Source organism: Sus scrofa, chromosome 14 (assembly GCF_000003025.6).
Source record: "Sus scrofa isolate TJ Tabasco breed Duroc chromosome 14, Sscrofa11.1, whole genome shotgun sequence".
Taxonomy (NCBI): domain Eukaryota; kingdom Metazoa; phylum Chordata; class Mammalia; order Artiodactyla; family Suidae; genus Sus; species Sus scrofa.
The window spans coordinates 53,900,307-53,912,394 of record NC_010456.5 but is presented as its reverse complement, the minus strand read 5'-3'; the positions used below and the strand labels follow the sequence as shown (position 1 = coordinate 53,912,394).

Sequence of the window (12,088 nt, the reverse complement as noted above, 5' to 3'; positions counted from 1 at the left end):
ATGTCTTTCTTTTTTATGGTTGAGTAGTATTCCATTGTGTATATATACCACATCTTCCTAATCCAATCGTCTGTTGATGGACATTTAGCTTGTTTCCATGTCTTGGCTATTGTGAATAGTTCTGCAATGAACATGCGGGTGCATGTGTCTCTTTTAAGTAGAGTTTTGTCTGGATAGATGCCCAAGAGTAGAATTGCAGAGTCATATGGAAGTTCTATGTATAGATTTCTAAGGTATCTCCAAACTGTTCTCCATAGTGGCTGTACCAGTTTACATTCCCACCAACAGCGCAGGAGGGTTCCCTTTTCTCCACACCCCCTTCAGCATTTGTTATTTGTGGACTTATTAATGATGGCTATTCTGACTGGTGAGAGGTGGTATCTCATGGTAGTTTTGATTTATGTTTCTCTTATACTTAGCGATGTTGATCATTTTTTCATGTGCTTGTTGGCCATCTGTATATCTTCCTTGGAGAAATGTCTATTCAGGTCTTTTGCCCATTTTTCCACTGGGTTGTTGGCTTTTTTGCTGTTGAGTTGTATTAGTTGCTTGTATATTCTAGAGATTAAGCCCTTGTCCATTGCATCGTTTGAAACTATTTTCTCCCATTCTGTAAGTTGTCTTTTTGTTTTCTTTTTGGTTTCCTTTGCTGTGCAAAAGCTTTTCAGTTTGATTAGGTCCCATGGGTTTATTTTTTCTCTTATTTCTATTGCTTTGGGAGACTGACCTGAGAAAATATTCATGATGTTGATGTCAGAGAGTGTTTTGCCTATATTCTCTTCTAGGAGTTTGATGGTGTTTTGTCTTATATTTAAATCTTTCAACCATTTGGAGTTTATTTTTGTGCATGGTGTGAGGGTGTGTTCTAGTTTCATTGCTTTGCATGCAGCTGTCCAGGTTTCCCAGCAATGCTTGCTGAATAGACTTTCTTTTTCCCATTTTATGTTCTTGCCTCCCTTGTCAAAGATTAATTGACCATAGGTGTCTGGGTTTGTTTTTGGGTTCTCTATTCTGTTCCATTGGTGTGTCTGTCTGTTTTGATACCAGTACCATGTTGTTTTGATGACTGTGGCTTTGTAATATTGCTTGAAGTCTGGGAGAGTTATGCCGCCTGCTTAGTTTTTGTTTTTCAGGATTGCTTTGGCAATTCTGGGTCTTTTGTGGTTCCATATAAATGTTTGGATTGTTTGTTCTAGTTCTGTGAAAAATGTCATGGGTAATTTGATAGGGATTGCATTGAATCTGTAGATTTCTTTGGGTAGTGTGGCCATTTTTACAGTATTGATTTTTCCAATCTATGAAAATGGAATATCTTTCCATTTCTTTACATCTTCTTTGATTTCTTTGATTAAAGTTTTATAGTTCTCAGCATATAAATCCTTTACCTCCTTGGTCAGGTATATTCCGAGGTATTTTATTTTTTGGGTGCAATTTTAAAAGGTATTGTGTTTTTGTATTCCTTTTCTAATATTTCATTGTTGGTATATAGAAATGCAGCTGATTTCTCAATGTTAATCTTATATCCTGCTACTTTGTTGAATTTATTAATCAGTTCAAGTAGTTTTGGGGTTGAGTCCTTAGGGTTTTCTATGTATAGTATCATGTCATCTGCATACAGTGATAGTTTTACCTCTTCTCTTCCTACTTGGATGCCTTTTATTTCTTTTTTTTTTTTTTTTTGTCTAATTGCTGTGGCTAGGACTTCCAAAACTATGTTGAAGAGCAGTGGTGAGAGTGGGCATCCTTGCCTTGTTCTAGATTTGAGTGAGAAGGCTTTCAGTTTTTCTCCATTGAGTATTATATTTGCTGTGGGTTTGTCATAAATGGCTTTGATTATATTCAGGAATGTTCCCTCTATACTCACTTTGGCAAGAGTCTTGATCATGAATGGATGTTGGACTTTGTCAAATGCTTTTTCTGCATCTATTGAGATGATCATATGGTTTTGACTTTTCTTTTGTTAATATGGTGTATGATTGATTTGCGTATGTTGAACCATCCTTGTGAACCTGGGATGAACCCTACCTGGTCATGGTGTATGATCTTTTTGATATGTTGGATTCGGTTGGCTAAAATTTTGTTGAGAATTTTTGCGTCTGTATTCATCAAAGGTATCGGCCGATAGTTTTCTTTTTTGGTGTTATCTTTGTCTGGTTTTGAAATTAGGGTGATGGTGGCCTCATAGAATATCTTTGGGAGTGTTCCTTCCTCCTCAACCTTTTGAAAAAGTTTAAGGAGGATGGGCACCAGGTCCTCTTTATATGTTTGGTAGAATTCGCCTGTGAAGCCATCTGGTACTGAACTTTTATTTGTAGGGAATGTTTTTATATAGTATTCTCTTGTGGTATTGCGTATTTCTGCAGAATCTGTTGTGATTTCTCCTTTTTCATTTCTAATTTTGTTTTTTTGGGTTCTTTCTCTCCTCTTCTCGGTGAGTCTAGCCAGGGGTTTGTCAATTTTGTTTACCTTTTCAAAGAACCAGCTCTTGGTTTTATTAATTTTCTCTATTGTTTTTTGAATCTCTGTTTTATTGATTTCCTCTTTGATCTTTATAATTTCCTTCCTTCTGCTGACTTTAGGTCTTTTTCTTCTTTTTCTAATTCGTTTAGGTGGAGGGTTAAGTTGTCAATTTGAGATGTTTCTTCTTTTTGGAGAAAGGCCTGCATCCCTATGAATTTCCCTCTGAGCACTACTTTTGCAGTGTCCCATAGATTTTGAGAGGTTGTGTCTTCATTATCATTTGTTTCCAGGTATTTTTTAACTTCCTTCTTGATTTCCTCATTGACCCATTGGTTTTTTAGTAGCATGTTGTTTAGTCTCCATGTAGTAGGTTTTTTCTCTTTCCTTTTCCTGTGGTTGATTTCTAGTTTCACACCATTGTGGTCAGAGAAGATACTTGAAATAACTTCTATGCTTCTAAATTTGTTGAGGTTAGCTTTGTGTCCCAATATGTGGTCGATTCTTGAGAATGTTCCATGTGCACTTGAGAAGAATGTGTATTCTGATTTTTTTGGATGTAGTGTCCTGAAGATGTCAATTAAGTCTAACTTTTCTATTGTTTCCTTTAGGATCTCTGTTGCTTTATTGGTTTTCTGTTTAGAGGATCTGTCTATTGATGTGAGCAGGCTATTAAAGTCTCCTATTATGATGTATTCCCATCAATTTCTCCCTTTATGTCTGTTAATATTTGTCATATGTATCTGGGTGCTCCTATATTTGGGGCATATATGTTGATGATAGTCATATCCTCTTCTTAGATGGATCCCTTAATTATTAAATAGTCCTTCTTTGTCTTTCTTTATGTCTTTTATTTTAAGGTCAATTTTGTCAAGATATGAGTATTGCCACTTCAGCTTTCCTGTCATGTCTATTGGCATGAAATATTTTTTCCCACCCCTTCACGTTCAATCTATATGTGTCCTTTTTCCTAAGGTGGGTTTCTTGTAGGTAGCATATTGAGGGTTTTTGCTTTTTTATCCATTCAGCCACTCTGTGTCTTTTGATTGGAGCATTAAGTCCATTGACATTTAAGGTGATAATTGATAGATGATTATTTGTTGCCATTTTAACCCATGTGTTCCAGTTGATTCTATGATTCTCCATTCTTCCTTTCTTTTTTTGGTTGGATGGTCTCCAATAATTTTCTGCTTGAGTGTTTTTCTTTTCATTTTTTAAAAATGCAATGTTTGGTTTTGATTTGTGGTTCCCCTGTTTTTAAAGAATGTTAACCCCTTCCTATAATTATATATTTTAGCCTGATGGTCCTGTAGGTTCAAACACTTCATTACTACACTAAAATTAAGAAGAGAAACAGACAAAAAAGAAAAAAAGGAAAGAAAGAAGAAAAGAAAAAATTAAAAAAAGAGAATTTATTTCCTCACATCCCTTGCCCACATTTTGTGATTTTGATGACTCTTTTTTTTTCTTTTTAATTTTATTTTGTTTTAAACATGTTCATGATTAAATCTGTATGCTGGCTTATCTCAGTGACTGCTTCCTGATTGTGGCTTCCTCAATCCTTTCTTTTTGGTTTAGAGAAGCCCTTTCAATATTTCTTTTAGCCTGGGTTTTGTACTGCTGTATTCTTTTAGCTTGTGTGTGTTGGAAAAAATTTTTATTTCCCCTTCTCTTTTAAATGATATTCTTGCTGGATAGAGTATTCTAAGTTGCATATTTTTTCCTTTTATTATTTTAAAAATCTCTTGCCATTCCCTCCTGGCCTGTAGAGTTTCTGAAGAGACGTCAGCTGATAACCTTATGGGGGTTCCCTCATAGGTAACATTTTGCTTTTCTTTTGCTGCCTTTAGGATCCCCTCTTTATCATTAACTTTTGCCATTTTTATTATAATGTGTCTTGGTGTGGGTCTATTTGGGTTCAACTTGTTTGGGGCCCTCTGTGCTTCCTGTATCTTGAAATCAGTATCCTTTAGATTTGGGATGTTTCCAGTGATAATTTCTTCAAATATATTTTCCATCCGCTAATCTTTTTCTGCTCCTTCTGGAATTCCTATTATACATGGATTGGCCCGCTTTATATTATCCCATAGGTCTCTTACTATTGCTTTCATGTTTTTTCATTTGGTTTTCTGTCTGCTGTCCTGTTTCGGTGATTTCCATTATTCTATCTTCCACATCACTAATTCGTTCTTCTGCATTATTCATTCTGGTTTTTACTGCCCTTAGCTCAGTTTGTATCTCTGCAAATGAATTTTCTAGTTTTTCTTGGCTCCTCCTTATATTTTCTAGTTCCTTTCTGGGGGTATCTGCATTACCATTCATATCGTCTCTTAATTCCTTCAGTATTTTCACTATTTCCCTTTTGAACGCCAAGTCTGTCAGACTACATAGGTCTCTTTCATTGTTGACTGCTTTAGGTGAGTTCTCCTGTTGGTTTAACAAGGGGTGGTTTCTCAGCTTCTTCAACTTCCTCATTGTTTTCTTTTTCTTGGTGGAGTTGTACTCCCCGTGGCCAGGCAGGGTTTGCCTTGGCACTGCTGTGGAATGTTTCCCGGGGGCTGGCATTGTTGGTCGTCTTCTTTGAGGCAGCGTGGGTTTTCTTGGGGGTCAGGGCAGGGTGCTGACAGGGTCTCTGTGATGCAAAGGAGGACTTCCTGAGGGCAGACAGGACCGGGAGGTCTGCACTGCGATGGAAGCAGATTTCACGTGGCTGGGCAGAGCTTGCTCTGGTGTTACTGGGCTGTGGGACTCTTCTACAGGGCTGGCGGTGCTGGTCAGCTGTTCCACAGGAGTGCAGCACCCCCCAAGGGCGGGAGCAGCCAGCTTGGCCACTGAGAACCAAGGGACTCTTCCCCAGGGCAGCAGGGATTGGCAGGATCACATGGCAATGAAGGCAGATTTGTATGGCCAGGCTGAGCTTGTACTAGCTTTTCTGGGCTGCGGGCCTTTTCCTGGGGGCTGGCGGTGCTAGGTGCTGCTCTGTGGGGGTGTAGCCCCTCCAGGGAGCAGGCAGGCCCGGACAGGGAAAGCCCCTGCAGTGGTTGGCTTCCTGCAAATGGTGAGGCAGCTTTCCGGTATGGCAGGCAGCCTCAGGTCTGGCGTGCATGCACATGGTAGGGGGAGGAGGGATGCATTGGGAAGCACAGCTTTCTGATAGCTGGTGGGCAAGTGAGCTCACTATGGTGTGGGGAGTATTCTGTTGTGGCCCACCTCTCCTCCTCTCCCCTCCCCAACACTGGCACCTTGTCTCTCCTGCAGATCCAGCTCTTCTCCCAGGTTCCCTCTGATGTAGCTTTCCACCCCCTAGCCCTTAGCGTATTACACCCTGAACCTGATATGCTCAGCTTCCTAGTCTCCCAGGCAGTCTCTGACCCGAGAACTGGGCAGACTGGTTCCTGGTCCCCCAAGCAGTCTCAGCACCGCCCACCCCAGCCTGTTCCCATTCCCGGGGACTAACCTCTGGAGCCGAGGTCTCGGTGCCCAGCCCCCACCCAAGCATCTCGGTTTTCGGTGACTGTGCCAGTAGTTCAGATGATCTGTTCAGTTCTCACTCTGCTCTTCAGAACTCAGACTTAGTGCTGCACTCTTCTCTGCATCTGAAGATTCCTCTGATTTGGTTGATCTTTCCGTCAAGTAGGTGACTTTCCAGGGTATGGGATCCCTTTCTCCCCCACAGTTCCCTTTCGGGAGTGCTGGTCCAGCTCTGATTCCCCTTCTCTCACTCTCCTCTTTTCTCTTGTTTTACCCAGTTATGTCATGAGATTCTTGACGTTATTGGAGTTTAGGTTCTTCTGCCAGTGATTAATTGCTGTTCTGTGTGAGTCGTTTAACCTACAGATGTGTTTTTTTTGTTGTGTTTGTGGGAGAGGGCGAGTGTGTCCCCCTACTCTTCTACCATCTTCCAATCTCCCCAGAAGTTTACTTTGCAAAACTGAAACTACACCCATAAAGGAGCTTCCCTATCCAATCTCCCCATCCCCATGGTATCACCATTTTACTTTTTGTTTCTATGAGTTTGATTGTTTTAGATACCTCATATAAATGAAATCATGCAGGATTTGTCTCCTTGTGACTGACATCTCATGTCATATAATGTCCTCAAGGTTCATACATGTGTTGTAGTGTGTGTGTGTGTCAGAACTGCCTTCATTTTTAAGGCTGAATGATATTCCAGTGTGTGTGTGTGTGTGTGTGTGTGTGTGTGTGTGTGTGTGTGTGTACACCACATTTTGTTTATCCATTCATCCATTGATGAACAGAGCAATTCCAAGTCTTAGCTATTGTGAATAGTGCTGTTATGGACATGCGTGTGCAAATATCTTTTCACGACCCTACTTTGTCTTTTGACTATATACTTGGAACTGAGATTGCTGGTAGTTGTGTATTTAAATATCTGAGGAAGATTCATATCGTTTTCCATTGCAGGTGTACCATTTGACAATCCCATCAACCCTGAACAAGGGTCCCAACTTCTCCACATCCTTGTCCAGCCTTGTCACTTTCTGGCTTTTTGATAGCAGCCATCCTCATGAGTGTGAAGTGATAACTCATTGTGGTTTTGATTTGTATTTTCCTAACGATTAGTGATGTTGAGCATCTTTTCATAGGCTCATTGGTCATTTATAGATCATGTTTAGAGAAATATAGTCAAGTTCGTTGCCCATTTTTGATGGGGTAGTTTGCTTTTTTAATTGATGAGTTGTAGGAATTTTTATCTGTTCTAAATATTAACTCTTCTCAGATACATGATTTGTAAGTACTTTTTTCCCCAAGAGTTAGATTTTAAGATATTTTGTATTTTCATTATTGGTTGAAACTTAAAGAGTATTCTCTCCAAATAATACTTTTTTTGTGGATAAGAAGGCATGTTATTTTAGCATCCTTTCTGACAGGAAATCCTAACTTATCATCTTCAGCACTATTGAAATGCTGGGTCAGATAAATATTTATTGTTAGTCTGCCCTGTGCATTGACAGATGTTATCAGGATCCTTGGTCTTCCCCTGCCAATGGCACCTGCCCAGTGTAACAACCAAAAATATCTCCAGATATTGCCCAATGTCCTCTTGGGAGCTTATCTTCCTGGTTGACAACCACTCCATTAAGTCAGTTATATGTTTATGTTTGAAATAAAACATTTTAATGTTGCTCATTCCTAGTCCTCTAATATATTTCAGATTTTTGCTTAGAAGGACAAAGCCAGATTACAGCACAAGCCATTCTGCCAGACTCACAGAAGACGTCCTTGCAGATGACAGGGACGACTACGATTACTTGATGCAAACGTCCACGGTATGAGGTTGCAGCTTTAGCCATTTATTTCTGTTTGGCAGTGATCATGCTTTTCATTTCAAATAGTTAACTTTGATTCATAATATTTAACAGGTTTTTTTGGGGGGGCGGGGGCACCCTGCAGCATATGGAGTTTCTAGGCCAAGAATCTGATTTGAGACACAGTTGTGACCTATGCTGCAGCTGCAGCAACACTGGATCCTTAACCCCCTATGCCAGGCCAGGGATCAAACCTGTGTCCCACCACTCTAGAGACACTGCCGATCCTTTTGCTCTATAGCAGGAACTCCTAGCAAGCTTATTTTAAAAATAATTATTTGCTTATCTTTTGGGGACTGAAAATGTATTTATGTCTATTCTGTTGTACATTATGCAATAAGAGAGCTAATTTAGGGGAAAAATAATCCCTAAAATGGCACCCTCTGGCCTGATTTTGCTATCTTCTTTCTTGGCAGCATTTTAATTTGCCACTTAATTTTTCCAAGGACGTTTTGTAATTTCCTTCATCTCAGCAATATGTCTACAAGATCACTTATCGTAGCCAAATGGAAAAATATGTATATATATAGCTTTGTTCTTTATAGGGTTCCCCCGTGTTTGAACTTGACTTTCACATATGAGGTCTGAACTGTTACAAAGTGATTTTAAGGAGTCAAACTCCTTTATGTTCTTGATAGGAAAAGCAAAGCATATTCAAGGTATAAAAAAGTCTGTCATAGATTAGTGTTCTTGTAGAAACCTGAAGAATTTGAAGCTTACCTGCCTTGTGGATTGATGATTTTACTACAGAAACATACTGTGTAGGTACACATCCATAATACATACTTGGAAGTATAAAGAGCCTCCAATCATTATTGGCTTAGGTGGAGTCTTTCCTCTTTTTTCCATTATTTCTGAAATAAGGCAGGATATCTGTTTTATGACTTTTCTCATTTTGCAGCATCCTTTGTGCCTATAACATTTTAGTGAGGCCAAATGATTTTCAACAAAAACATATCTTCTTAGGCAACTTAAAGACATTGCCAGTCGGAGTTTTGTTTCTATTTTCCTTTGCCAATACCTGGTGTTGCTGTCTTGACAGTACTATTACTCGGTGAGAATCTTTCCTGGACAAGAACCTGCTAACGTCTGGGTGGGCTGGATCACATCCGATTTCCATCAGTACGACACAGCCTTTGACTTGGACAGAGTTCGTACAGTCACCGTCACTCTAGGAGATGAGAAAGGAAAGGTGCATGAAAGGTTGGTTTTCCTCAGTATTTTGTACGTGAATGACATCTGATAAAAAATGTTGATAAACGTAGGCATTTTTTTCTCTTGGATTTCATGCCTGAGATAATATTCTATTTATAGAAACAATATAATCAAGCCCTTAATGTCATTGTCCTTTTGGTTGGTCATACAAACCTGTAAGGAATCTTAATGTATTGAAAGTGAAAAACATTATAAAGTCAGAGCAGTGTATCTTTTTGGGGTAATAATCATCTATTCCATCAGGTGACATCGTATTTAATTATCAGCTTTGGTTACCATTGCTTAGCCTTTGTTTTAGGGATTGGAGATGGATGAATGTGAGGCTGTTAGCCTAGGGTCTGATCTGTATCTTGGGAACTGGTTGTGGGTGGGGATAAAAAGGTATAGACAGAACGGGCTAGTGATTTAGACCAGGTGGATGCATTTGAACTCAGACTGAGGAGTAGTGGGTTCTTTCCTCAGCTTTGCCATTGACTCGCTGTGTGGCTTTGGGTAAGTCAATGACACTTTCTGTGCCATCCTTTTTCATTTGTAAAAACAAACCAAACTCAAACCAAACCTTCAAAAAAGTGAAGAAGGCCGTCTTCCTTGCAGCATAAGACAAGAGAAGGTCTGGCCATTTGCACCTACCTTTTGTGCTCACACATCCTCGCTGATCTGCTAGGTTGGTTTCTCATAGACAATGCCCTCCATAATATTGCTTTTCTTTAAGACCTGCACCATCATTTTTTTTTTTTTCATTTTTGGGGCTGCACCTGAAGCATATAGAATTCCCAGGCTAGGGTCAAATCAGAGCTGCACCTACCAGCCTATGCCACAGCCACAGTAATGCTGGATCCAAGCTGCATCTGTGACATAGGCTGCAGCTTGTAGCAATGCTGGATCCCTAACCCACTGGTGAGGCCAGGGATCAAAGCCATGTCCTCACAGACACTGTGTCAGGTTCTTAACCCACTACGCCGCAGTGAGAACTCCAGCACCACCATTTTTGGTGACTGGAAGCTCCCTCTCCTGCCTTCAGGTTTTAACACGTGAACTGTAGTGAACTTAGCACTTGAGGTGGTGGACCTAGCAAAACCCCTCCAGTGAAGAGTGCTTTACATCAGTTTCGGGGCCCTCAACCACCTGTCTGCAATATTCCGAGGGATATATTTGATTTTCAGAGATGGCAAGAGTGAAAGGAGATAAATTAATATAGGGTTGGGATATCTGATGACTTTGGTGTAGGAAATACAGGCTAGGGAAGATTATTGAATCTTACGTAAATAGCGTATAGAAACATAGGTAACTTTTTAAAAATTTATTAAAATATAGTTGATTTACAATGATGTGTTAATTTCTGTTGTATAGCAAAGTGATTCAGTTATACATAGATATATTCTTTTTCATATTTTTTCATTATGGTTTATCACAGGATATTGACTATAGTTCCCAGTGCTCTGCAGTAGGACCTTGTTCTTTCTCTATTCTGTATACACTAGTTTGCATCTGCTAATCCTAAACTCCCAATCCTTCCCTCCCCCACCCCATCCCCTGGCAACCACAAGTCTCTTCTCTATGTTGAAAGACTGACGACTTCTGATTATTCAGAAGCTGACTTCATCTCAGCTTTCTTTTTCTTTTCCTCCTACTTGCCTCCATTTGGCCTTTATGCAAACCTCATCAACATATGCACCGAGTAGTGGCCTAGAAAGACAAGGAGGCAAAACTCAAATCATTTAAGTTTGCTACCATGTCGGTAAAGGTTCTGGTGAAGGTGAAACTCAAGTAGGATTTGCTGTTAACATCACAGATTTTGCACACATCCTAGCTAAGTCTGTCTCTCCAAACTGATGGCCAGGAATTACCCAAAAAGGGGCTTAAATTTGGCCAAAATTTATATAGATCGAATCACTGTTGGATCATGTAGAATCTGCCTAAGGAAATGGATGCTTCTCGTCTCAGAATAAGTGGTAAAAAAAAATACCCATGAACAGGGAAATGACCAATTTGGATAATGATTTAATAGTTAAACTTTTTTGAACCTCAGAAAAATGTCCAGTTTGGTTTGAGTTTTTAGAGGGAAGGCGCTGGTCAGTTCTCACTTAGTTGCAGTGCGTAGTCCTGTCTTCATGAGGCGTCACGGTGAGCGATTCAGAAGACCTGATTCAGAACGTCCGCTCGAGTCAATGGAGTTTCGCTCAGAATCACAGAATCAGACCCATCATGCACCTCTCCCATTTCAGCATGAGCTTGTTGCTTGCACACCATAACTTAGGTGTAGTTTGCCAGATGTACATGCTTTCCGTTCTACCTGGGGTTGTACAAAGATAAGTTTGTTTGTTTGTTTGTTTTTCCCAAAATTCAGCATCAAACGCAGCAACTGCTATATGGTGTGTGCGGGTGAGAGCATGAGCCCGGGGCAAGGACGCAACAACAATGGCCTGGAGATTGGCTGCGTGGTGGACGCGGCCAGCGGGCTGCTCACATTTACAGCCAATGGCAAGGATCTGAGCACCTACTATCAGGTGCGTGGTCAGTAATGGCCTTGTGCTGCCAGGGGGGAAACCTTTACCCCTTTAGAGAAAAAAACACATATTGTAGGATCAAAAAGTGAATTAGAAGTTACAAGAAAATGAAAACAAAAATGAGTTAGTTCTGTACTTTTACTTCTGTTTGAATAATAACAGTGCCCTAAGCCATGCAGCATAAGCAGCGCATTCCTCCAAAGATGTTCATGTAGTCATGAAATGAAATAACTCCCAGTAATTCTTTTTTTCCTTTTTTTTTTTTTTTTTTTTTTTTTTTTTTGTCTACCCTGTGGCATATGGAGTTCCTGGGCCAGGGATCAGGTGGGAGCCGCAGTTGCAGCTTACACTGCAGCTTTAGCAACACCAGATCCTTTAACCCATTGAGCCAGGCTGGGGATTGGACATGTGTCCTGTCACTGCAGAGAAGCCACAGATCCCATTTTGTCACAGTAGGAACTCTACTCCGAGTAACTCTCAAGAGAATATCTGAATAAGAAAAAGGAAAAGTCTTCCTCTGTAATGTGTTCCTTAGGTGTTAGGAAGAAATTCTTCCTATCCCTTCCTTTACTAATATTC

At 40.1% G+C, this 12,088-nt stretch overlaps 1 protein-coding gene across 1 annotated transcript in view; it reads left to right on the top strand.

Moving 5' to 3' along the window:
• The window catches only part of RYR2 (ryanodine receptor 2), a 754,552-nt gene that overhangs the window by 494,297 nt on the left and 248,167 nt on the right, over positions 1–12,088 (top strand). Inside the window, 3 exon segments of the mRNA XM_021072683.1 lie at positions 7,634–7,748; positions 8,830–8,990; positions 11,350–11,509. Of these exon segments, the coding sequence (XP_020928342.1) occupies positions 7,634–7,748; positions 8,830–8,990; positions 11,350–11,509 (436 nt within the window).